Source organism: Leptosomus discolor, chromosome 9 (genome assembly GCF_034619465.1).
Source record: "Leptosomus discolor isolate bLepDis1 chromosome 9, bLepDis1.hap2, whole genome shotgun sequence".
NCBI lineage: Eukaryota > Metazoa > Chordata > Aves > Leptosomiformes > Leptosomidae > Leptosomus > Leptosomus discolor.
In genome coordinates this window covers 10,803,422-10,824,871 of record NC_141399.1, presented here as the reverse complement: position 1 = coordinate 10,824,871, position 21,450 = coordinate 10,803,422, and the positions used below count along the sequence as shown (strand labels likewise).

General features: G+C 62.7%; 1 protein-coding gene across 3 annotated transcripts; it reads left to right on the top strand.

The window, feature by feature from the left end:
• Positions 1–450: 450 nt before the first annotated feature.
• USP19 (ubiquitin specific peptidase 19) lies at positions 451–20,174 on the top strand. Of its 3 annotated transcripts, XM_086469940.1 has the most exons (27): positions 451–520; positions 4,513–4,757; positions 6,548–6,604; positions 7,723–7,851; positions 8,416–8,549; positions 8,880–9,287; positions 9,631–9,898; positions 10,039–10,195; positions 10,301–10,372; positions 10,903–11,018; positions 11,339–11,553; positions 11,855–12,056; positions 12,143–12,276; positions 12,471–12,629; positions 12,709–12,819; positions 12,989–13,099; positions 13,229–13,330; positions 13,499–13,639; positions 13,822–13,940; positions 14,166–14,303; positions 14,393–14,757; positions 15,446–15,556; positions 16,116–16,332; positions 16,668–16,820; positions 16,934–17,097; positions 17,181–17,359; positions 19,212–20,174. In XM_086469940.1, the coding sequence occupies exons 2-27, from the start codon at positions 4,649–4,651 to the stop codon at positions 19,443–19,445; spliced, it is 4,305 nt and encodes a 1,434-aa protein (XP_086326066.1). In that variant the 5' UTR covers positions 451–520; positions 4,513–4,648; the 3' UTR covers positions 19,446–20,174. The 3 variants fall into 3 exon arrangements, with proteins under 3 accessions (XP_086326066.1, XP_086326065.1, XP_086326067.1); XM_086469939.1 differs by lacking the exon at positions 451–520 and having other exon boundaries at positions 4,346–4,757; XM_086469941.1 differs by lacking the exons at positions 451–520; positions 6,548–6,604 and having other exon boundaries at positions 4,346–4,757.
• Positions 20,175–21,450: the final 1,276 nt, after the last annotated feature.

Genomic DNA, 21,450 nt, shown 5'->3' with positions numbered 1-21,450 from the left:
TGCAGGGCGCTGCGGGGCCGGGGGACAGGCTGCGGGGCCGGGGGCTGCTGCAGGGGACAGGCTGTGGGACCAGATACGTGTCCCGGGGACACGGTGGGCCCGGCCCACCCAGGGCACGGGCCCGGCCCGCAGACTCCAGGCCCCGGACACCGACCGCAGGCCGAGGCCAGGCGGCGCTGCCCGGCGCGTTGCCATGGGAACGCCGCGGGGCCGGATCGCGCCCCTGCCCATTCTTGGGGGGCGGATCGCCTCTCAAGCGTTCTGATGACGTCACGTGCGGGCGTCGTTGCCATGGCGCCGCCGGGCGGGGCGCCGGGCGAGGGAAGGAACGAGCCAGCGGCCAGCCCCGTCTCGTGTCACGTGATCGATACCCCCCCCCCCCCCCCCCATCGCGCTCCTGAATCACGTGGGTTTGTCTGCCGGCTTCCGGAAGTGCGTCACGGGCTTGGGCCTGTCTCCTGAGTCGGCCCGCTCGGAACTTCGGCTCGAAACAAAACAGACCGGAGCGGCGGGCGGGGCCGTGAGTGCGGGGCGGGCCGGGACCGGCCGGGCCAGGGCAGTGGCGGGGCCCAGCCGGGCGGGCAGCAGCCAGGCCGGGCAGCGGCGCGGGGTGAGGGCCGGAGCCGCGGCGGCAGGCAGGGCCCGGGGGCGGCGGCAGGCCGGGATGCGGCCCGGGGGCGGGAGGCAGGGCCGGGGCGGCGCGGAGCGAAGCGGAGTGGGAAGGCGCAGCGGATGGCGGCGGCGGCATGAGAGGGGCCGGAGGCGACGGGGCTCGGGGGGGCGCAGGCAGCGCAGCCGCGGGGCACGGCAGGACGGGCCGAGCGCGGCAGCCTCGGGCGGGAGCCGTGGGGCCCGGCCGCTGCCTGGGAGCTGATGCTCTCTGCGTGGGGGACCCGCCTGGGCCCACCGTTCCTCGTCCCTTTCCCTGCTCCAGACGCCTGAGGCCGGGCAGCAGCGCAGGAGAGGCCGAGGGCCTGCTGCCGGCTGCTGTCTGGTCAGTCATCTTTCCCCAGACACTTGCCAAGGCCTGCAGGGTGCTGGGCCTGCGGGGCTCCCTGCTCAGCACAGCTGTAAGGGCTCACTGCTGTCACGGTGCTTTGGTGGCATGGTGATATCCACACAGGTTGGAAATGTTACGTGTGGCAGTGCTGAGGTGGGTGCCTGCCCCGAGCGGCTCTGTGCTTCTCCAGGGTCAGCCTGTGTGCCAGGCACGCCAAGAAACTGAAGTAAGAGACGAGCTGGAGTCTTGAGATTTCTGATCCCTCAGGGGGACAAGGAGCAGAAGGTGACAAAAGTCCTTGTGTGCACAAGGGAAGCGTTTCTGTCAGCTGGATTTGGGACATGGAGGAGCTAAAAGTCTGTGGAAGGATGAGTCTGGGGAATAGCCAACCTCCTCCACAGCTACCCCAGTAGCCTTTGGGTGCCGAGGGGGGGAATGCTGCAGGCAAGAACCAGGAGGCCTCTTACCGCCAGGTGCTAAATGTGCCCCAAACACGGGGGGCAAATTGCATCTTGTTGTGGACCTTCTGCTGTCGTTCTCTGAGCATTTACATTAGCCCAATCGGGCACCCCTATGGGAAGGGGTAGCCCTTCTCCCTGGCTGCTAGCTCCTGTTCCTGACTTCTCCCTTTCTTCTAGCCAGTGAAAGTGTTTGTGTAGCCCCAGCATGAACTGGGTTGGGAAACAGCTCCAGGTTAAGACAAACTTGGCAGAAAGCAGTTTTGCTCTGGCTGATGTCTTGATCTGGTATGCACTGCAGCCACGTGGGTGCTCGCACCGGCACAAAGGCTGGGAGAGCAGAGGGCAAGGAGGCATCTCCTCTCGCAGCAGCATGGCCAGGCTTTCCCAGCTCGGAGGAGGTTTGAGTAAGGTTTTGTACAAGTGCCCAGCGTGTTGGGTGCTTCTCGGAGGTACGCCTGGCATCCAGCCAGGGTAGCCTTTCACCATCTCTTCCCCTTCAGCAGCTCTTACAGTGATGATATTACTGATGCCAAAACCGCTGTGCCCCTGCACACCCTCAGGCTGAATGTTCAGCCTGGCTGCACGTTTCCTGATAGCAGAGAGGCAGAAAGTCTCAGGAATTAGAACAGGTGAATGGGAATAACCTGCGCTTGGTCTGTGTTCCTCCAAGACCCTGTGGTGCCCGCAGTGGCCTTGGGCTGCCACCAGTCTGGCAGCTGGAATTGGGCAGAGCTCCAGCCCCACTTGGTTCCTGCCTACCGTTAGGAATAACTGTCAGCAAAGCACCCGAGGGAGCCAAGCCCTCAGTGAGGCGTGAGAGCAGCAGGCGACAGAGGAGCGACAGCAGACACGTGACCCTGGCTCTCCTCCTCGCCCCTTCTCGGGCAGAGGACAATCCTTTCTTAGTCCTTCAGGACCCTTCTCAGAGGGTCACCCTGGCCAGCGGTTACCCTGTGCCACCCTTTTAGAGGTGTAGGAAGGAGGCAATGGCGCCTCGCCTGGCCCTGCACAAAGCGGTGGCTGGTGCTGTTTCGCGCTCCTCCTGGGGTTCTTGCCCTAGGGGCAAAAGAAATTCGGCAAAAAATGCTTTCCCCTGTTTGCTGAGCCCAGGTTAGCTTTCTCAGTGCCAGCCAGCCTCTGTAGCCAACCTGTTTCAGTGAGCACGGCATGCTGCTGGTGTCAGAGGCCCAGCCTTGTGAACCACAGCCGCATTCACCGCTGCCAGGGGCTCCCATTCCCTCTGCCGCCGGAGGTGCTGCTGTATCCTGGGGAGACCCAGTGTGCGTAGCAGCTTCGGGGTGGCACTGCTGTCCTCCCACACTCTTTCAGGCTCTCCGGGGTTGATGCCAGGCCCTGCTCAGCATCCCCGTCTCCAGGTCATTTCAGGCCCCTCCGCTGCGGGTGTTGGGAGTTGTCTGTGCCAGGCAGCTGGGCTGGACTTGGCGCTTCAGCTTTTTGCTTGGCTTTGGTGGCTCTTGGTTACGAGGGTGGGTTGGCCCGGAGAGAAACGGTTTGGGCGCAGCACCTGTCACAGGGCTGGCTTTGCCAGGCCTGAGGGCAGCACAGGACCGCTTTGCTCTCTGGGGTCCCTTGCAGTTTGTGGCTGTGACTCCATGTTTGTGGCTACTTGTTGCCCTGAGCGTTTCTGGAACACAAACGTGTGGGGGGCAGCATAGAGCCGCCAGCGTGCTCCCTCTGACTGAATGCTTCTCTTGGAGGTGCCTCCTGCCCTCAGCCATGGCTGAGCAGAGCGGAGGCGTCTGTGCTTGGTATGTGGGTGAGGGTGGGACAGGGTGTTCCCCAGGGCGGGGCTTGCCTCCCACCGAGGGAGAGGCAGGCTCAGTGGAGCTGAGCTAGACGTAGATGCTGTCAGGCTCAGCCCCTGTGCCCTCAGATGGGAGCTGGGCCATGGGATGGTGTGTGGATCAGCTCACCAGGAGCTGCGCAGGCTGCCAGCACCTGGGGGTGGGCGGGATCTGTGCGACTGGGATTGCTCCCCTCAACAAACCCCTGCAGACCCGTGAGCGCTGCCGGGGTCAGGGCGTGCAGCTGGGGCAGCAGGGGAGGAAACCTTGCCAGCTCTCTGCTTTCACCGCCTCCACGGAGGCCCCTCGAGTGGGCCCTGTTGCAGTGGGTGGTTACAGCTTTTCTCTTTCAAAACCGTGAACGCCCGAGGGTGAAACCTGAGTGCGAAACTGAGACCAGCCCTTGGGCCAGCAGCTCCAAAACCCTGTAGGGGAGTTGGCTTTGCCTGGGAGGGCATGTCTAAGGGGTCAGGGGTGAGTGCTCTGCCTGCCCTGCCCACCCTGCCCGCTCCCTGGGGCACAGGAGCAGAGGTGTCCTGTTTCCAGGCCGGCCCGCTGGCGCTGTCTGTAAACCAGCAGGGAGATGAATATGCAAGGTGCCATCCTGCTGGTTAAGCTCCCAGCTGGTGGGCGGAGGGGGGAGGAACTCTCTTCTTTCAGGGAGCTCCGCTCTCGGCTCTCATCTGTCATGGGAGACTGTCCCGGGCATGCTCCTGCTTCTCCCCTTTCTTCCTTCTTAGGGCGTTACTTGCTCCCGTTCCCGCCCTCTTACATGGGGCACTGTTTGACCGAAATAGCTGCCACTCTGAGCCGTGGGGTGGGCTGCCCAAGTTGACCCTGGAAGCTTGATTTTTCAGATCGGGGCTTCCCTGTGTCCTTGCCCTCGGCTCTGCTGCCGGGTGTTGTTAGCGCCGGCGGCTCCTCTGGGCCAGCGTTGCTGTAGTGTGACCCATGAGCATGACAATTGCTTTCCAGGTTTTTAATGTGTGCCACATGCGGAAGACCCCCAGTTGTATCTTGGGAGCTCTGACAAGGCCATGCTTTTGGCAGTAAGCATTGTAACAGCTGTGATGAGGTAGGTTTCCTCACTGAGCACTGTGTGGGGCTTCCTGTAAACGCCACAGCGAAGGTCATGTGAGGGTGCTGGCCCTGGGAGGGCCCGGTGCCGGGGCAGAGAGTGGATCCTGATGCTGTTGGGCCTTCTCCACCTGCTCCTCCTGCCACGCTCACTCTCTCTTCTCTTTAGGCCACTAGTTCCTTGCCAGAGAGTTTGACCACAGAGAGTCGCCAAGATAGCTGGGCCAGGAAGAAAACGTCGCACCCCTGACCCAGACTCCATTACCGACCCCGGTGGGCCGTTTGTGTCCTCCAAACGGCTGAAAATGTCCAGCAGCACCAATGCCCCCGGCCAGAGGAGAGTGTCTCGGGGCTTGGATGATGCCACCAACAAGAAGAAGCAGAAGGATCGAGCCAACCAGGAGAGCAAGGAAGGTGAGAGCCCCTCGGCAGCGCTGTGGCGAGCAGGCCCGTGGTTTCTCATCCCTGCAGGGTGGGAGCCTCGCAGCCATCTGCTGCAGGATAAGCAGATTTAACTAATCGCTTCCTGCAGCTGATGGTAACCCGTGTGATGTGGGATCCTCTTCGGCACGGTGTCCTCCCTGGACCTGTAACCTCCTTCCTTCGGATGTTACTGAGCCCCTGCTGTGTGAGGAAGGTTGGGCCTGGGGCCTGGAGTTGGCCTTGGTGGTCATTTCTAGGCTCTGCTTTTGGCTGGGGCTGAGCTGCCTCGATCCAGAGGGAGTGGGACTGAAGCCTGCGAGTGCTCCTGCATCTGGAGGCAGTGCTGCTTCCCCACCGGTTTGCCGAGGCCAGATGCTGCGGACCGAGTGCTGACAGTGCCTGCGGGGCTTGGGGGTGGGGCTGGTGCTTATGCTTCTGTGTCAGGGCAAGGTGTGGCTCAAGTGAAATGAAGTGGAGTAATTCCCTCTGTAGCTGCTGTGTATCCGATGACAAAAAAAGATGCTTCAGGTGCAGGGAATGCCTGTGGGCAGGATGCAGGCAAGAGTTCCTGGGGCCCTGGAAAATTGCTTGATTTCTGTGCCTGCTCTGTTATGACTGTTGTAACCTCAAAATCACAGGGTGTTTTGTAGGCCAAGGTAAATGAGCGCTTGCTGAGGTCTGTGCTGGAGCGGCCGGCTGCAGTCCCCAGTGTGAAATCCCACGGTGCAGAGTGTGCAGCGTTGCCACCTTCTCTCGCCTGGGAAGCGTGTGGTGTCTCTGGTAAAGCCTGACCCTCCGCACCTTCTGGCACAGGGGTCTCCTGCCTTCCCGAGGGCTGTGTGCTGCCACCATCCCCTCTGTGCAGGGATGACCAGGGGCTGCAGCAAGCTGTAGATCCTGCAGGCAGTGCTGCTGCAGCGCTTCTCACACTGCCACCCACACCAGCACCTTTGCACTGGTGACTGTGGTGGTCAGCAGAGGTTTCCTACTGGTTTTTAGCCGGGCAAGGGAGGCAGTGACAGTCCTCTGAGCGCTCCAGGGTGGAGACCACAGCTCCCATTGCTGCTGTTTTTCTGCTGCAGGACAAGGTGCTGCTACTTAGAGCCCCTTGCCTGGCAGAGCTCACCGCCCTGTGGGGGTGGAGCAGGCCCTGAGACGCTTCTGGCTGTCTGAGGTAATCCTGCAGGGAGCAGGGATTAGGTGTCGGGTCGGTTTGGTTCCCCAGCATGATCTGGAAGGAGGTTTCAGCCACAGACACTGGCAGCTTGTGCAGGAATGGGAATGTTAAAGTGCAGCTGGGTTGCATGGTTCTCTTGTTACAGCAGAATTGGTTTGAGCACAACCAAACATCAAGTACTCCCTGATGGATCAAGGCAGGACTCGTCTGTATGGCTGGAGGCTGAGGGCCTGGTGTGCTTAGCAGGGGCACGCAGCCCAGTTACCACAAGCTCCATACTGAGACATGCCTCAAAGCAGCGCTGTCTGTGCATGGCGCAGTGATGTTGTGTTGCTTATACTGTGGTGTTGGTTAGACTGGGACATGGTGGTGTGGCCCAGAGCAGCCATCCTGGGGGCTGACTTGCTGTGGTGCTGCAGACAGGGCTCTGGGGAAGGGAGAGGTGTGAGGAAGGAGAGGAGGAAAATGAGCAGCACACGCAGGATGAAAGGCCTGGACAGAAGTTAGGGGAGGGGAGTGTGAAATTTTGGGCATCGGCGTGCCAGCCCTGCTCTGAGGTGACAGAATGACAGACCTGCCCGTGCTCTACTTCTCTGCCCACCAGTGTCTCGCCCTGAGCTCGAGCAGGCTGAGACCGCCCAGGAGAAGGACTCAGAGGAGGGTAAGTCGAGGTGTGTGCCGGCTGTCAGTGCATGGCCACGGAGTGCCCTTGCCGAGGGATCTGAAGCTCTTGCCGTGTCCTGGTCCCACACTCCGGCATCGAGCAGAACTAACCTGAGCGCTCCCTCGCCCCAGCGTTTGTCTGAGCAGGATGCGGCCTTCCCCGGGGCGCAGAAGGGTGCCCGTGGCTGGGAAGGGCTGTCTGCAGGGAAGAGGCCCCGGGCACGTGGCAGGCTGCTGCCCACCTGGGTGTCCCGGTGCCACCGAGCACAGCCACGGGACGCCTCGGCGCTGGCACCTGTCCTGCGTGTTTCCAAGCAGGGTGCCGTGCTGGGCCGGGAAGATCCCAAGCTGTGTCACCCAGCGGGCACTGGTGGCAGGTTTCTGCCTGGGTCCAGGCCTGCTTTGAGGACAGGGCAGGGCACCCCCGTGCCACAGAGGGTAGAACAAACCCGATTGAAAGTAAGGTGACCAAAATCACCTTTTTGCCTTGAAGACTTCAGGGCAGCCCAGGGCCAGAGCCGGAGCCTGGCAGGCACCTGATGGAGGTTCTGCCTGCAGTGAAGTGATGCTGCCGCTCCATTGTCTCCCTGGGTGCAGCATTTTTGCCTGGCCGGCAGGCTTGCCCGTGTTTCAGCCGTGTTAGCTGTGCTCACCTGGCAGGAGTACAGTGCTTTGGTGGTTGCAGCCAGACTGCTTGGTTTGCATATGCAAAGGGGAAGTGGCAATTTCTGACTGTGGTCAGAGTCCACTTGAATCCCCCAGAGTAATTACGTGACTTCCTTATTCCCTGGGAAAGTAGCAATTGCTTTGTAGTTGGCAGGAGCCATCCCTTGTTCCCAGCTGCCACTGCTGCACGTGATGGAGCCAAGAGCAGCACTGCCTCTCTGATCTCCCCAGTTCCCACTGGGATCCACCTGCCCTGCCGCAACATGTGCTCCTGTTTGTGGCCTGTCTGATGAGAGCAGGTTGTGAGCGTCGTGTTTAACTGGCATGATCTGTGTCCCCTGCGTTGACCTCCTTGAACCGAGTGTGCGTTCAGGCTCGTGTTCCCCAGCCAAGGAGTAGGCACTGCAGGCTCCTGCAGCGAGTGAGTGACACTTCCCTCCCTCTTCCTAGAGCTGCTGCTGGACTGGAAGCAGAACGCTGACGAGATCATCGTCAAGCTGAACTTGGGCAGCGGAGCTCTGAAGGTGGAGGATGTAGATGCAGCTTTCACTGACACGGACTGTGTGGTCAAACTACCAGGTATGGGGAAGGGAGCGACTGCTGCAGGCGTTTCTCCAGCGGGGCCTGACACAGCTCTGGGCTAGATGTGAGGCTGATCCAGGCAGGCATAAAACCTCTCCTTCAGAGGCAATGCCCTGCTGTCAGCTGGCACAGCTTCAGCTAGCAGGCAGGGCTGATACGAGAGCAGTGTAAAAGAAGAAGGGTGTAGAGCAGGGGAGGGCAGGAGCTGGCCTCTGCGCCAAGTGAACAAGTGCCCACTGCTGTGCTGGTGCGTCTCTGTCCCCTGTTTGCTGGGATGACTGAGTCGGCCCTGGGTATCCCGTGGAAAAGTGACTGTACCCCTGAGGGCAGGGAGGCCCAGGGTCTTCCCTCTGGGAAGGAGGCCAGCCAGATGTACAAAGCAAATCAAGCAAAGCTGGCTGAAGCCCTGAAGGCTCCTGGGGTATGGTGGCAGCTTGCCTGCAGCCTCCTTGGCGCTGGGTGAGCTTTCCCTTGAGCCTTGGGGCAGGTGAAAGGGGGCTGTGGGTTAGGTGACAGCTGCCTGGAGCACTGCCTGATGCGCTAGTCCCCCTCTGCTTGCAGACGGGCGCCAGTGGAGCTGTCAGTTCTACGAGGAGATTGAGAGCTCCTGCAGCAAGGTCCAGTGCAAGAAGGGGAACTTTCTACAGCTTGTGCTTCAGAAGAAGATCCCACTCCATACTTGGTCTTCGCTTCTGGTGAGGAGGGGAGGATCTGCCTTTTGGGGGAGCTTATGGAGCCCGGGGGAGCTGGGGTGAGGGTTTCACTCCCTGCTCGTGAGCTGCCCAGGGAGCAATGTCGGGCACATCCTGCATCCATTTGCTGTGTGAGGGCAGTGAGCCAGCTGCCTCTCTGTCCCAGAGAGTGGGCTGTCATACCCCTGTTTCTGTCTGCCGCATACCTCCATGTTCTGGAGCAGAAGCCCTGGAGCGGTCTGGGAAGGGGGAGTGCGGATGAGGGGCTGGCAGAGAGCGTGAGAGGTGCTGCTACCTGTATACCTTCCCACTATGCTGCACTGCTTTTCACAGAAGAGAAGGAAAGACGGATCCAAAGAGCTGGCCAAAGGGGCCGCGTGCTGGGAGAACGGGAAGGAGAAGGCTGCTTCTGCCGAGCTGGCCCCTGAAGAGCCGAGGGCTGAAGGCACAGAGCCGCCAAGGTCCCGGCGGGAGCCCTCCAACCCCAAGCGCGCTCCGGGAAGAAGCGAGGCCCTGGGAGGGAAAAGCCCAGCCAGCCCAGGGACACAGAGCGGCCCCAGCGCCAAGCGGGCAGTATACCTCAAAGTGGCTCCCACCGAAGAGGAGCCAAATGCCAGAGTCACTGGGAGCATGGAGGCCAGCAAAGGGCACGGCGGGAGGGTAGGCAGCCGCCGCAATGGCAGAGCCAGCCAGGTCGATGTGCCCACAGCCCTCGCAGACCTCGCACCGCCACTGGAGAAGGTACCTGAGGACCTGGCTGAACGGGGCACCCCTGCTCCCTCAGCCCCCTGTGCAGGAGATGCTGCTAACACAGGGACCCATCCTGCTGATGAGGTGGGGTCTGGGGTCCCATGGGTGGTGCTGGGAATGGCTTGGGCCTGGCTGTGGTGGAGGACAGGGCAATGTGAGGACCTTGCAGTCTCTGGGTTGTGGTGCCAACGGGGCTGAGCCAAGCATGGGATGTGTGGGGGAAGCAGGTGGCATGGAGCTGTGCCTGCCTGGCTGGCAGGAGTCACAGTGGGTGGGCCACAGCAGCTTGGGGGTGACGGTGTCTGTTGTTCACCATGTGTCTCTGTCCTGAAAGGCTGTAGTTTTGGCCAAGGAGACTGTTCCCGTGGAGATGCCACCTCTCGCGGCTACCACAGAGGTTTTCCCCCACCGTGTTGCCACCTGTGTGGAGAAGAGGGTCCTGCAGCCAGGCAGCCCTGCTGAGGCCTTGCGGGGCCGGGACTGCACTCCTGTCCTGGGAGAGAGCTCTAAGGCCATCCCAGCGGCCACCCCTCCCCTGGGCAGAGATGGTGAGAAGAGGGACTGGTCCAAAGATGACGTGGCTCTGGAAGCAGCAGCTGATGGTGAGTGGCTGGAGCCCAGGGGCTGGTGCCTTCCCTGGTCAGGAAGGTCCATCTGCTCAAGACCTCTCCTGGATCAGCCTGCAGTGCTGCCTCAGCATGCAAGGAAGGTAATGTCTCTCTCCACGACTTTCCTCACTCAGAGCCAGAGCCTTTTGTGAGCCTGACCTTTGTCAAGAATGACTCATATGAGAAGGGCAATGACCTGGTGGTGGTGCATGTCTACGTGAAGGAGATACACAAGGAGACGTCCAAGGTGTTGTTCCGGGAGCAAGACTTCACGCTGGTGTTCCAGACGAGGTACAGGCGTGCCTCAGGATGGTGCCAGGCTGCTGCAGAGCTCCTGGCTGTGGCCGGGCTGCTTGTTTGTTCACTTCTTCTCACTCACTTCCAATTTCTTTGCAGTGACGCAAACTTCCTTCGCCTCCATCCTGGCTGTGGGCCCCACACAGTGTTCCGGTGGCAGGTGAAGCTCAGGTACAGCTCCCATCCTTCTAGCCCACATGGGGGCAAGGGGGCTGAGAGGGCAGAGCTGGAGCAGGAGCCAGTCCTGGCTGGTGGATCTGTACAGGGAATGCTCGTTTCTGCACCTGGGAGGTCTCTTACACCATGCTGCCTTAATGCCCCAAGCCCAGGCTGCCTTGGCGCTGTGGGGTGGCTTGAAGAGGAGGAAATCCCAGTGCCTCCTTGCCTGTAGTTCCCCCCTCAGCCTGTTCTAGAGCTCTTAGGAACTGAGCCAGACCGGCCTGTGCGCACTTTGAGCGGGATGTCCAGCGGGAGGGGGCATGTGGAGCTAAGCAGGATGGATCTGCCAGGAAAGGGGCCCTCTGTGTGCTCAGTGTGGCCAGGCTCGAGGGTTTCCGCCCTGCTTTGCCAGGTCCACCTTGGGATCGGTGCTGGCCCAGTGCCTACTGCCTGGAGGCCGTGGCCCAGCCTTGCAGAGGCTTTGGCATGTCTGAGGCTGCTGAGGGATCTGGGGTACCCCTGACTTGCTGCATGTCTTGCAGGAACCTTATTGAGCCGGACCAGTGCACATACAACTTCACCGTGTCTCGCATCGACGTCTGCCTGAAGAAACGCCAGAGCCAGCGCTGGGGGGGGCTGGAGGCTCCAGCCACACGAGGTCTGCACCCTGCCGCCTTATCTCGCCTGCCTGCCGCACCCCCGCGGGGCATGGGCCCTCCTCGCTGCTGGCAGCTGCCGGATGGCGCCGGATCCTCTGGCGTGTGGTTGGGGGGAAGGAGGGGGGCTGAGCGGCTGCAGGCAGGAGGGGTGTAGGGCAGGGTGAGGCAAGCCCTAGGGGAAGGGCACCGCTGTTCTCCTCGCTCACGGGGAAGAGGGGTAGGAGAGAGCCTGTGTGTGAGCATGGGCCGAGAGGCTCAGCCCTGCAGTGGGCAGCGCGTGGTGCTGCTAACCACAGGCCCACCCTTCCCCCTTTTTAAGGTGCAGTGGGTGGTGCAAAGGTTGCCATGCCTACAGGCCCTACCCCTCTGGACAAGAACCCCCCGGGCAGTAACCAGCACCCCCTGTCCAGCAAGGAAGAGGCCCGAGCCAGCGACAAAGAGAAGCCGCGTGTGGAAGATGGGGGTCTGGATGGCGTGGCAGCCCGTACGGCCCCAGAACACGTGGCAGTGAAGCAAGAGCCGCACATCCCCTCGGTGAGTGGGATTTGACCTGGGGGGTGGGGAAAGGAGGGCCCACTTGTCCCTCTTGTGGGACCCCACCTCCTTGGAGTTGCTCTGGGGACTGGCAAACTGTTCCTGGAGGAGGAGGTGGCCCTCCTCAGTCATAGCTGGCAGGACTGGGGGCAGCAGCTGGCCTGTCTATCCCAGTCGTGACGGGAGATTGTGTGATGGGTCCAGCCCTGTCTGAGTTGCGCCTTGGGCTTTCGGGTTCCCCTGGTGTTCCCAGAGAGACCGCCTGAGCGCATCACCCTCACACCGGCCTCTGTTTTGGCAGCCCAAACCGACGTGCATGGTGCCACCGATGACACACAGCCCGGTGAGCACCGAGAGCGTGGAGGACGATGAGGATGAGGATGAGAAGAAGAAGGTGTGCCTCCCTGGCTTCACAGGGCTGGTGAACCTGGGAAACACCTGCTTCATGAACAGCGTCATCCAGTCCCTGTCCAACACCCGGGAGCTGCGTGACTACTTCCATGGTGAGCCCACGCCGGGAGCCCAGCAGAGCCCTGCCGCTCGGACAGCGCAGCCAGCGGCCACCCTCCTCCTCCCGCATCTCTTGCAGATCGGTCCTTTGAGTCGGAAATCAACTACAACAACCCACTGGGGACGGGGGGACGCCTGGCCATTGGCTTTGCCATGCTGCTTCGAGCGCTGTGGAAGGGCACGCACCATGCCTTCCAGCCCTCTAAACTGAAGGTAGGGCCACAGGCACCAGCGTGGTGCCAGGAGCTGCTGTGGGTCCCCAGCGCTCCTCTGTGAGCCCCTGGCTGCTCTGCTAGTGCCGTGGAGAGCTGGGTTGGTGTGGGTGGGTGCAGCCAGGCTTTGTGCGTGGAGCAGGCGGTGCTGCCAAGGGGGCTGCTGGCCAGCCCTGACTACTGTGCTCCCCGCAGGCAATCGTGGCCAGCAAGGCCAGCCAGTTCACTGGCTATGCCCAGCACGATGCTCAGGAGTTCATGGCCTTCCTGCTTGATGGCCTGCACGAGGACCTCAACCGCATCCAGAACAAGCCCTACACAGAGACTGTTGACTCAGATGGGAGGCCTGACGAGGTGAGGATGTCCCTCCCTAAAGCCACTGGCAGAGCAGCCCTGAGTGGTTTAGCGTAGTGCTGAGCCCTTTCTCTCGCAGGTGGTAGCTGAGGAGGCCTGGCAGCGACACAAGATGAGGAACGATTCTTTCATTGTAGACCTCTTCCAGGGCCAGTACAAATCCAAGCTGGTGTGCCCAGTGTGTTCGAAGGTAGGGCAGCCCTGGAGGCTCTCTCCCTGTCCTGACTGTGCAGCAGCAGAAGGTTCCTGACTCTCGGAGAGCACAGGACAAGGCTGGATCTCAGGTCCACTGGGGCTGTTGCCCTGCTGATCTCAGCCACAAGCACTTCCCACAGCTGAGTGTGCTCTTGCATCTGCAGGTGTCCATCACCTTTGACCCCTTCCTGTACCTCCCCGTGCCCCTCCCACAGAAGCAGAAGGTGCTGACTGTCTACTACTTTGCAAAGGAGCCGCACAAGAAACCCATCAAGGTAAAGGACACCATCTACTCTGGGGAGGGAGTGTGAGAGGGCTCTTCATGTGCTGACAGCCTGAGCCTTGTGTTAACGGCCTGCATGCCTTGGCGTGGTGTGACTGATGTGGCGCTTTCTTGGTGGCAGTTCCTCGTGAGTATCAGCAAGGAGAACTCCAGTGCCATGGAGGTACTCGACTCGGTGGCCCACAGCGTGCGCGTGAAACCAGAGAACCTGCGCCTGGCAGAGGTGAGAGTGCTCAAGCTGAGAAGCGAGCTGTGGGTGGCTCTTGTGGGTAACCTGGCTCCCACAGCTCTGTAGGGAATCGCTCGCTGTGGGGCTGAGGTCTGTGTCTTTCTCAGAAGAGGAAGCGCGGGGCAGCCTTCTCACAGCCCTGCTCCACTGCTTTCCTGGCAGGTGATCAAGAACCGCTTCCACCGCATGTTCCTGCCATCCAACTCGCTGGACACGGTCTCCCCCACGGACCTGCTGCTCTGCTTCGAGGTCTTGTCCCCAGAGCTGGCCAAGGAGCGGGTGGTGGAGCTGCAGGTCCAGCAGGTAATGGGGGATATTGAGACTACTGGGAGGCATGCGGGAAAGCTGAGCCTGCAAGTGGGGCTGAACAGGATGGGGAGAGCTGCACGCCAGGGTGACTAGCTGCAGCGAGCACAGGAGCCCACTGAGGCTGCCTTCTCCTGCCTGGGTGCACTTCCCTGCCCAACAGGTCCTTTCTCCTGCAGCGTCCGCAGGTGCCCAGTGGCCCTGTCGCCAAGTGTGCAGCCTGCCAGAAGAAGCAGCTGCCGGAGGATGAGAAACTCAGGCGCTGCACGAGGTGCTATCGAGTCGGTTACTGCAATGTGTGAGTTGGCTTGGTGCCTGGCAGGGAGGGAGAGTCTTCTGCCTTGAAGGGCTGGAAGGGAGAGCTCAGCCCACTGGGAGGAGGTGGGATGGGTCTGGGTTTTGGGAGGGAGCCAGTCTGGCTCGCAGTGCTCCCCTCGTCCCCGACGCACCCCTCTGGCCCTGCCGTGCTCCTGCCCGGGGTGGTCGCAGATGCTGGGTTCAGCGGGGGCTGTATGTGTTACAGGGCATGTCAGAAAACACACTGGCCAGACCACAAGGCTTTGTGCCGCCCCGAGAACATTGGTTTCCCCTTCCTCATCAGCGTGCCAGAGTCCCGCCTCACCTACGCCCGCTTGGCCCAGCTGCTGGAGGGCTACGCAAGGTGAGGGTCCAGGGAAGGAGGGTGCTTCTGCCCTGGAGCTGAGCTCAGCCCCGTGCCTGGCCAGCTCTGACTGCCACCTCCTTGCTCAGGTACTCGGTCAGCGTGTTCCAGCCTCCGTTCCAGCTGGGCCGGATGTCACCGGAGCAGGGGCTGCAGCCTCTGCTGCCGGACAAGCTGGAGCCCCTGGCCAAGAGCAGTTGTGCAGCAGCCACCTCTGCCCCCGAGCTGGGGGATGGGGACAAGGCTTCCAGCCTCCTGCAGGAGCCCCCGCTCTCGCCAGCTGTGCCCGAGCTGCACCCGGAGATGGGAGACACCAGCACTGTCCGGAGCAAGGTCCTGGCAGCCAGGAGTTCCCTGCTGAGCTTGGATTCAGGCTTCTCCGAGCACATGGAGTCGCAGGGCGACAGCTGTTGTGAGAAGGAGCCATCCTATGAGAGAGCCCTCAAGCCAGAAGGTAAGAGGTGCTGCGGTGCTAACTGTGTTTGTGCCAGGAGCCCGGGCAACCCCAAAACAAACCAGGAGCAGTTCTCCCTCCTTGGGGTGACCTCCCACCACAGCATCTGTTCTTGTGAGCTTGTTCTGGAGACCCTTGGGGCCATAAATGAGGCCCTGTGAGCTGTGTTTTGGCAGTGCTGCCCCACCTGAAATGCCTGCCTGCCCACGCTCTGCCTTGCCCTGGCAGGGCCCATGGGGCAGAGCAGAGACCTGACTTAGGAAAGAGGCTGGAGTGTTGTGGTGTTGCGGGGAGGGGTGGGAAGGCGGAGGCTGGCAGAAGCCTCCCGAGTCCCGTGGGAGGGCAGAGCCCTGCACAGGCTGAGCCCCTCGGGGCTGCGAGCGCAGCGTTTCCCTCACTCTGACTCAGCTGCACGGGAGCAGCTCCTCGCGCTCGGCTGCCTCACTGTCACGTTTCCAGACACTCGTCTCAGGATGGCAGCAATGTGCAGCGAAGGGGCAAGGGAGGCAGAGGAGCGCAGCTTGCCAGGGGCAGGCGTCTGCTAAAAATAGTCAAGGACACGGGGCACGTGGTTGTGTCCCTGCAAGACCGTAGCATGTGAGGTGGGGGTGGGGGCACTGCAAATTCTTGGCCCCTACGCAGGGCAGACAGGCAGTGCCACCACAGACCTGTCCCTGCCTGTCCACAGCTGCCATCCCTGGGTACCAACACACTCCAGACTCGCTGAGTGCCCGCGCCACGCAGTTCTACATCAACAAGATCGACGCTGCCAACCGAGAGCACAAGCTGGAAGATAAAGGTGAGCCCAGAGCCCTGGAAAGTGCCACCTTTCATCTCTTGCAATCTCTGGCAGGGTGGTGGATCTGCCTGGACAGGGTGCCAGAGGCTGCCTGGCACAAGGTGAACCCAGATGTGACGGTGACCCCAGGCTGGACAGTGAAAGCTGCATCTGGCACAGGGGAGGGCAGGGCTCTGCTGCACAGAGCTGCTGCCTGGAAGCTCTTCTCGGGCACGATGTTCCTGCTCTCCTCAGCAAACAGACCAATTCCCTTCAAACTTCTGCATCCAAAGAGGGTCTGTGATCTCTGGGTCACCTCTTGGTTGAATGGGATGCCTGCATCCAGTGCTGGCTGTGTAGGCGCTGCCGAGAGGGGCTGTGCCAGCCTTGCTCCCTGCTGGTTGGGGGGGGGGCTCTGCTGCCCCAGGGTGGTGAACCTGGCTGTGGGGCACTCGTCCCTTTCTGACAGCACTGCGTGATTGCCGTATTGAGCTGGGATGGGCAAGACTGCTCCTAGCCCTGCAAGGTGGCCTGGCCCAGCCTGGTGGGGCAGGTGTGTAAGGTGTGCGCCCTATCGCAGGTGACACCCCCCTGGAGCTGACAGACGACTGCTCCCTCGCCCTGGTGTGGAAGAACAATGAGCGCCTCAAGGAGTTTGTGTTGGTGGAGTCCAAGGAGCTGGAGTGTGTGGAGGACCCAGGCTCAGCCAGCGAAGCAGCCCGGGCTGGCCACTTCACCCTGGAGCAGTGCCTCAATCTCTTCACCAAGCCCGAAGTCCTGGCCCCAGAGGAAGCGTGGTGAGGGAGGCAGCAGGGTGGGTTCCAGCCCCTGGGCCCAGGCAGCAGTGGGGGTTTCCCAGGACCTGCCCGGGCCTGCACACTGTTTCTTCTGGTGGCCAAGAGCATTGGGCTGGCCTTCCTCGTGCGCTGGGGAGGGAGGCCATGAACCAGCACGGAGCAACGCCAGCGCTCCACAGGACTGTGCTGGCCTGCCCCTGGCAGGGGAGGCTGAGACCTGCCGCATCCCCTCTGCCAGCCCCACATTTGGAGGGCCTTAGGGCTGGGCTGGGCTGGGCTGCACTGCGAGACCCGAGGCTCTCCCCACGCCAGTAACGAGCACACTCTTCCCTCAGGTACTGCCCCAAGTGCAAGCAGCACCGCGAGGCCTCCAAGCAGCTGATGCTGTGGCGGCTGCCCAACATCCTCATCATCCAGCTCAAGCGCTTCTCCTTCCGCAGCTTTATTTGGAGGGATAAGATCAACGACATGGTGGACTTCCCTGTCCGGTGAGAGCCTGGGGGACGAAGTGCCTGGCTTGGCACTGCCTGAGCTGCCCTGCAGCCCAGCCTCTCCCTGCCTCATGCTGACCGCCCCTGAGAGTCCCCGTGTCTCTCCCCAGGAGCCTGGACCTGAGCAAGTTCTGCATCGGTCGGAAGGGCGAGCAGCAGCTCCCCATGTATGACCTGTATGCTGTGATAAACCACTACGGAGGCATGATTGGGGGGCACTACACAGCGTACGCCCGCCTGCCCAACGACAAGAACAGCCAGCGCAGTGACGTGGGTGAGGATCTGCCAGCCTCGCTGCCACCCCCCTTCTCCTGCAGCCCTGGCCTGTCTGGGTGCTTAACCCTTCTCTCCTCTCAGGCTGGCGGCTCTTTGATGACAGCACAGTTACCACCGTGGACGAGAGCCAGGTGGTAACCAGATACGCCTATGTCCTCTTCTACCGCCGGAGGAACTCTCCTGTGGAGAGACCCCTGCCGGGGCACCCCCCAGACCACCGAGCCGAGCGCACCCCCTCTGCCGAAGCTGCTGCAAGCCAGGTGAGAGCTTGCGTCCCTTTGGGCGCTGTTGGAGCCACAGAGCCTTAAAATCTGCCCAGGTGCCCACGCGCAGGGCCTGGCCTGTCTCTGCCAGCACCCACGGAGTCTGGCCCAGCTGCAGCGCAGTGCCCCTCTTCGACAGCAAAGAACTTGGGCTGGCTGGGCGCTGCGGTCTGTCTTGCCCTGTTCTTGCTGTGGGTTTGGGACAGTCCCTGCCCTGCAGGACCACGGGAGAGCTGGTTCCCATCATCAGGGTGGGAGTGCTGGTGGGAGGGCACTGGAGGAGGCAGGAGGGGGCCCAGCCTCGCGGGGTCTGCACCAGAGGAAAGCTGTGAGCAGTGCAGTAGGAGCTGGCTGTGCGGTGAGAACCTGCCCTCCACAGCTGCTCTCGAGGCAGGGTGGGGGATGCTTTCTGCTGGGGCCCAGCTCGGGGCCAAGCTAGGTGCAAAAAAGGCAAATGCCAGTGCTTTGCCAGAGGCCTGGCAGCCTCCGCAGGGTGCTGAAGAGAAACCTGCCAGAGCGAGCTCTGCTGCCGGGCCGCCCGGGAGGGAGGGGCGGGCCAGCCAGCAGGGTGCTTTCGGCATGTACTGGCGGGGAACGGTTGAGCCGATCTTTTTGTGAACATCAGACACGAAGGCCCAGGCCGGGGTGCGGTGCAGCGCCCACCTGGCCAACCCCCCTGCGTTGCTGTGCTGTAGACCTTTCCCTCCAAACTCGGCACCCCCATGGCCCCGCAGGGTCCGAGGACAATACTCGTCATCTCTGGCACGGCTACGCGCCTGTGCCCCATGGGGCCCGTCTGGCCTGGCTTCCCAGCCCATCTGGCTCGCGCAGCCCTCAGCCCGGTGCTGGTTAGGGATCCCAGCTCTGCCCTCTTGGCTGGGGACATGAGCTGCCTGTCTCTGGGGCCAGGGCGTGTCCGGCATGTTGGTGTCTGTCTGCGTGGGCTGTTTCTGTCTGGGGGGCTGTGCGCGTCCCCGGAGCAGCCCCACTCGCCGGGGGTGGCCTGGGCAACAGGAATGCTGCGCTGCTCGTCCCACACCAGCGGTGGGAGCCTTCAGGGGCCCAAGCGGCGCCGAGGCTCGCCGTACGCCCCACAGCACTGGGGTTCATCGCATCCCCTCGTGGTGCCGGGGCTCGCCAGGCCCCTGGCAGTGCTGGATCCCCCGCAGCAATGGGGTGCATCGGATCCCACTGGGGCTCAGCGGGTCCCTGAGCGCCTCGGACCACCCGCACCCCCCCAGGCGCTGGGTGCCCTACGGAGACCTGCACCCTGATTGGCTGCTCGGCATGATCACCTGCACAGAGAAGGGCTGGGCTGTGATTGGCTGCCTGTGGATAATCCTCCTGGATGCTGGGCTACGATTGGCTGTCGGATCATCCCCACCCATCAAAGCAGAGCTGTGACTGGCTGTGCTGTGACCGCACCTCCTGCTCCCGCTGCCCCAGCTGGCTCTTGATTGGCCATCATCTGAAAGATCCTGTTGGGATCACAGAAGCTGGGCTGTGATTGGCTGCTGCCTGCCCTCTCGCCACCTAGACCCACCAATGCCAGCGCATCGGCTCCACTGGGATCCGTCCACCCGCTCCGCTCCCCTCAGCCCCATGAAGAGCCTGCCTGGCAGCTGCCCACGCTCCCTCCTGCAGAGCCGCCCGCCGGCGCCCGGCTGCGCCCAACGCACCGGAGACCCCGAAGAGCCGCGGGGGCGGGCGCGACCGCGACGGTGCTGCATGGGGAGGAGGGCTGGCTGGGCACGGGGCTGGGCTTGCAGGCAGCCGCCTGCCCCGGGGGATGGCGAGGGGTGTTGCCCGTTGTGTTCTGCAAGTGCTGACGCAGGTTTCCACATCGCAGGCTTCTCTGATCTGGCAGGAACTGGAGGCCGAAGAACAAGAGCTGCAGCTTGAGGCACCCCAAAGGCCTGCAAGAAACTCCTGGAGGCCCCGTGGCCAGAAGCGGAGTCCGGGCACCCCCCAGCACCCAGATGAAGGCTGCATCAGATACTTTGTCCTGGCCACTACAGCTGCAATTGTGGCGCTCTTCTTGAACGTCTTCTACCCGCTCATTTACCAGACCCGCTGGAGATAGGCATGGGCGTGCAGCCAGCCATGGGAGCAGGGCTGCCGGGGCACCCGCCATCCCAGGACGCTACGTGGCGAAGACGTCAGGCGGCAGGACACAAACCGCTGGGAAGGACTTGCCAAGGAAAGCGTGGGGCCGTCGGCTCCTGCCTGTCTGCTCTGGCATCTCCCGTGCCAGCTGGCAGGGCTGCGTGGCCAGCCCGCTGCCTTGCCAAGGCGCAGCCCAGAACCAGGAGCCCCTCTGCCCTCCTTCACCCTTGCTGCCTGCTGGGGCTGGGGCAGACCTTGAAGCTACCTGCCGCTCAGGAAGGGGTGTTGCCGCTGCAGTGCAGCCAGGGCCTAGGAGCCCCCCAGGAACATCAACCTCCTCTGCTTGGCTCCCAGGAAAGAAGCAGAGACTTGCCGGGAGGCTGCAGCAAGGGCAGGATGCCCTGACATGCGTCCTGGTCTGGCCGCCTCTCCTAGCTGTGCTGCTGCAGGAGCTTTGTGCCCCCTGGGGCTGGTGTGACCCATGGCTCCTGGGCCAGCTCGGTCCCACCTGCTGGCTTCCTCCTGAGCCTCCTGGGGCCAGCTGCCCATGCACCAGGAGTTGCACGCACTGCACCCCCGTGCTGGGGCTGAACGGGCTTGTCACCAAGGGCTTGTGTGGTTCCCTCCTCAGCTGGAGGCTCAGCCCCACCGCCGTTCCGGGGAGCCTGGCAATCTGGGCTAGGGTGCCCATGGTGAGCACCCACCTCCCTGGGCTGCTGGCTGTCCCCACTTGGTTCCAGCTGGCTGCAGCTGGGAGGAGTGGGTGGGGGGAGCTGGGTCTCTGCCGAGGGAGAACGGTGCAGTCCCCGGTTTGCGAGGGGACCGGCTGGCCATGCCGTGGGAGAGGCGTGGGGTCAGGGAGCTCAGATAGGACCTCAGTGTGTTAATAAAGCCAGGTTTTCCAAAGAGCTGCAGCATCCCTGTCCTGTGTGAGGGGACCCCCCACCCCGGGGCAGGGACTCTGCACTGGAGCTGGTGACCTTCCTCTGCCGACTCTCTCCAGCCCAGCTGGCATGGGGACCGTGCCCTGCATTCCGCTGGGTGCCTGATGCACGCTGTGTGGCAGCGCATGCAGGGGAGAGCTCTGCCTGCTGCTGCCGTGGGGCACAGGCTGGGCTCCCGTTCCCCAGCTGTGGGGCAGCAGCCCCAGCGGGGCACATGCAGGGCGCGGGGAAGGCCCGTGGGGCTGGCAGCACGTGTGTCCCCTGGGTCTGGGGCACGGGCTGCAGCTCCAGCGGTGTCTGACATTGAGACGTGTTGCCCTTGGCTGAGCGTGGCTCAGACTGCTTTGACGTGTTTGGGTGCGAGAGGTGACTTCAGAGCCCTGTGACTTCCTTTTCCGTCTTTGCCGCTGTCCCACCGGCAGTGCCCTTGGCTGGCTCGGGGAGGATGCTTGGCAGGAAAGGGACTCGCCTGTGTTTCTGGCTGGGGCTTGAGCCGGACAGCAGGGAGCCCAGGGCTCCCCCCACTTTGGTCCCACACCCCTCTTGCACGGGTGCGGTGGTGTCCTCCGCGCCAAGTGCATCCCGGCCGGGGAGCCCGGCGGGGCTGTGCCGCAGTCATGAGGTGCCAGTCCTGGAACAGTCGCCTCATTGTCTGCGGCCCTGGGGCTCGGCGGCTTCCCCCGCTCACCCACGGCGCTGGCCTCGTGGGGCTGAGTCAGTGCCCGGCGCCGGTGGGGTGACCTCTGCTCCGGCTGGCGCTGGCGCCCTGGGGTTGGGGCCCACAAGCTGCTGCCTGCACCTGCCTGCCTGCCCTCCCCGGGGGTGGGTGGCCGGCAGCGAGGCCCGAGCTAGGTGCTCTCGGCCCTTGAAATCACTTCTGGTGCTGTGCTATTCCTCAGACCCCCACAGGCATTGGCAGCCTGCCCCATGGCTCGCCGCTGCCATCCAGGGTGGCCGGGTGCCCGTGCAAGGGTGTGGGGCTCTGCTCAGACCAGCCCTGGCCACAGCAGCCCTGGAGGCACGAGTGCCAGGCTGGGG

Coding starts and splice junctions, on each gene's coding strand:
- USP19 (XM_086469940.1), top strand. CDS start 4,649: ATGTCCAGCAGCACCAATGCCCCCGGCCAGAGGAGAGTGTCTCGGGGC. Junction 4,758..6,547: donor CAACCAGGAGAGCAAGGAAG/GTGAGAGCCCCT, acceptor TCTGCCCACCAG/TGTCTCGCCCTGAGCTCGAG. Junction 13,941..14,165: donor CGAGTCGGTTACTGCAATGT/GTGAGTTGGCTT, acceptor TATGTGTTACAG/GGCATGTCAGAAAACACACT.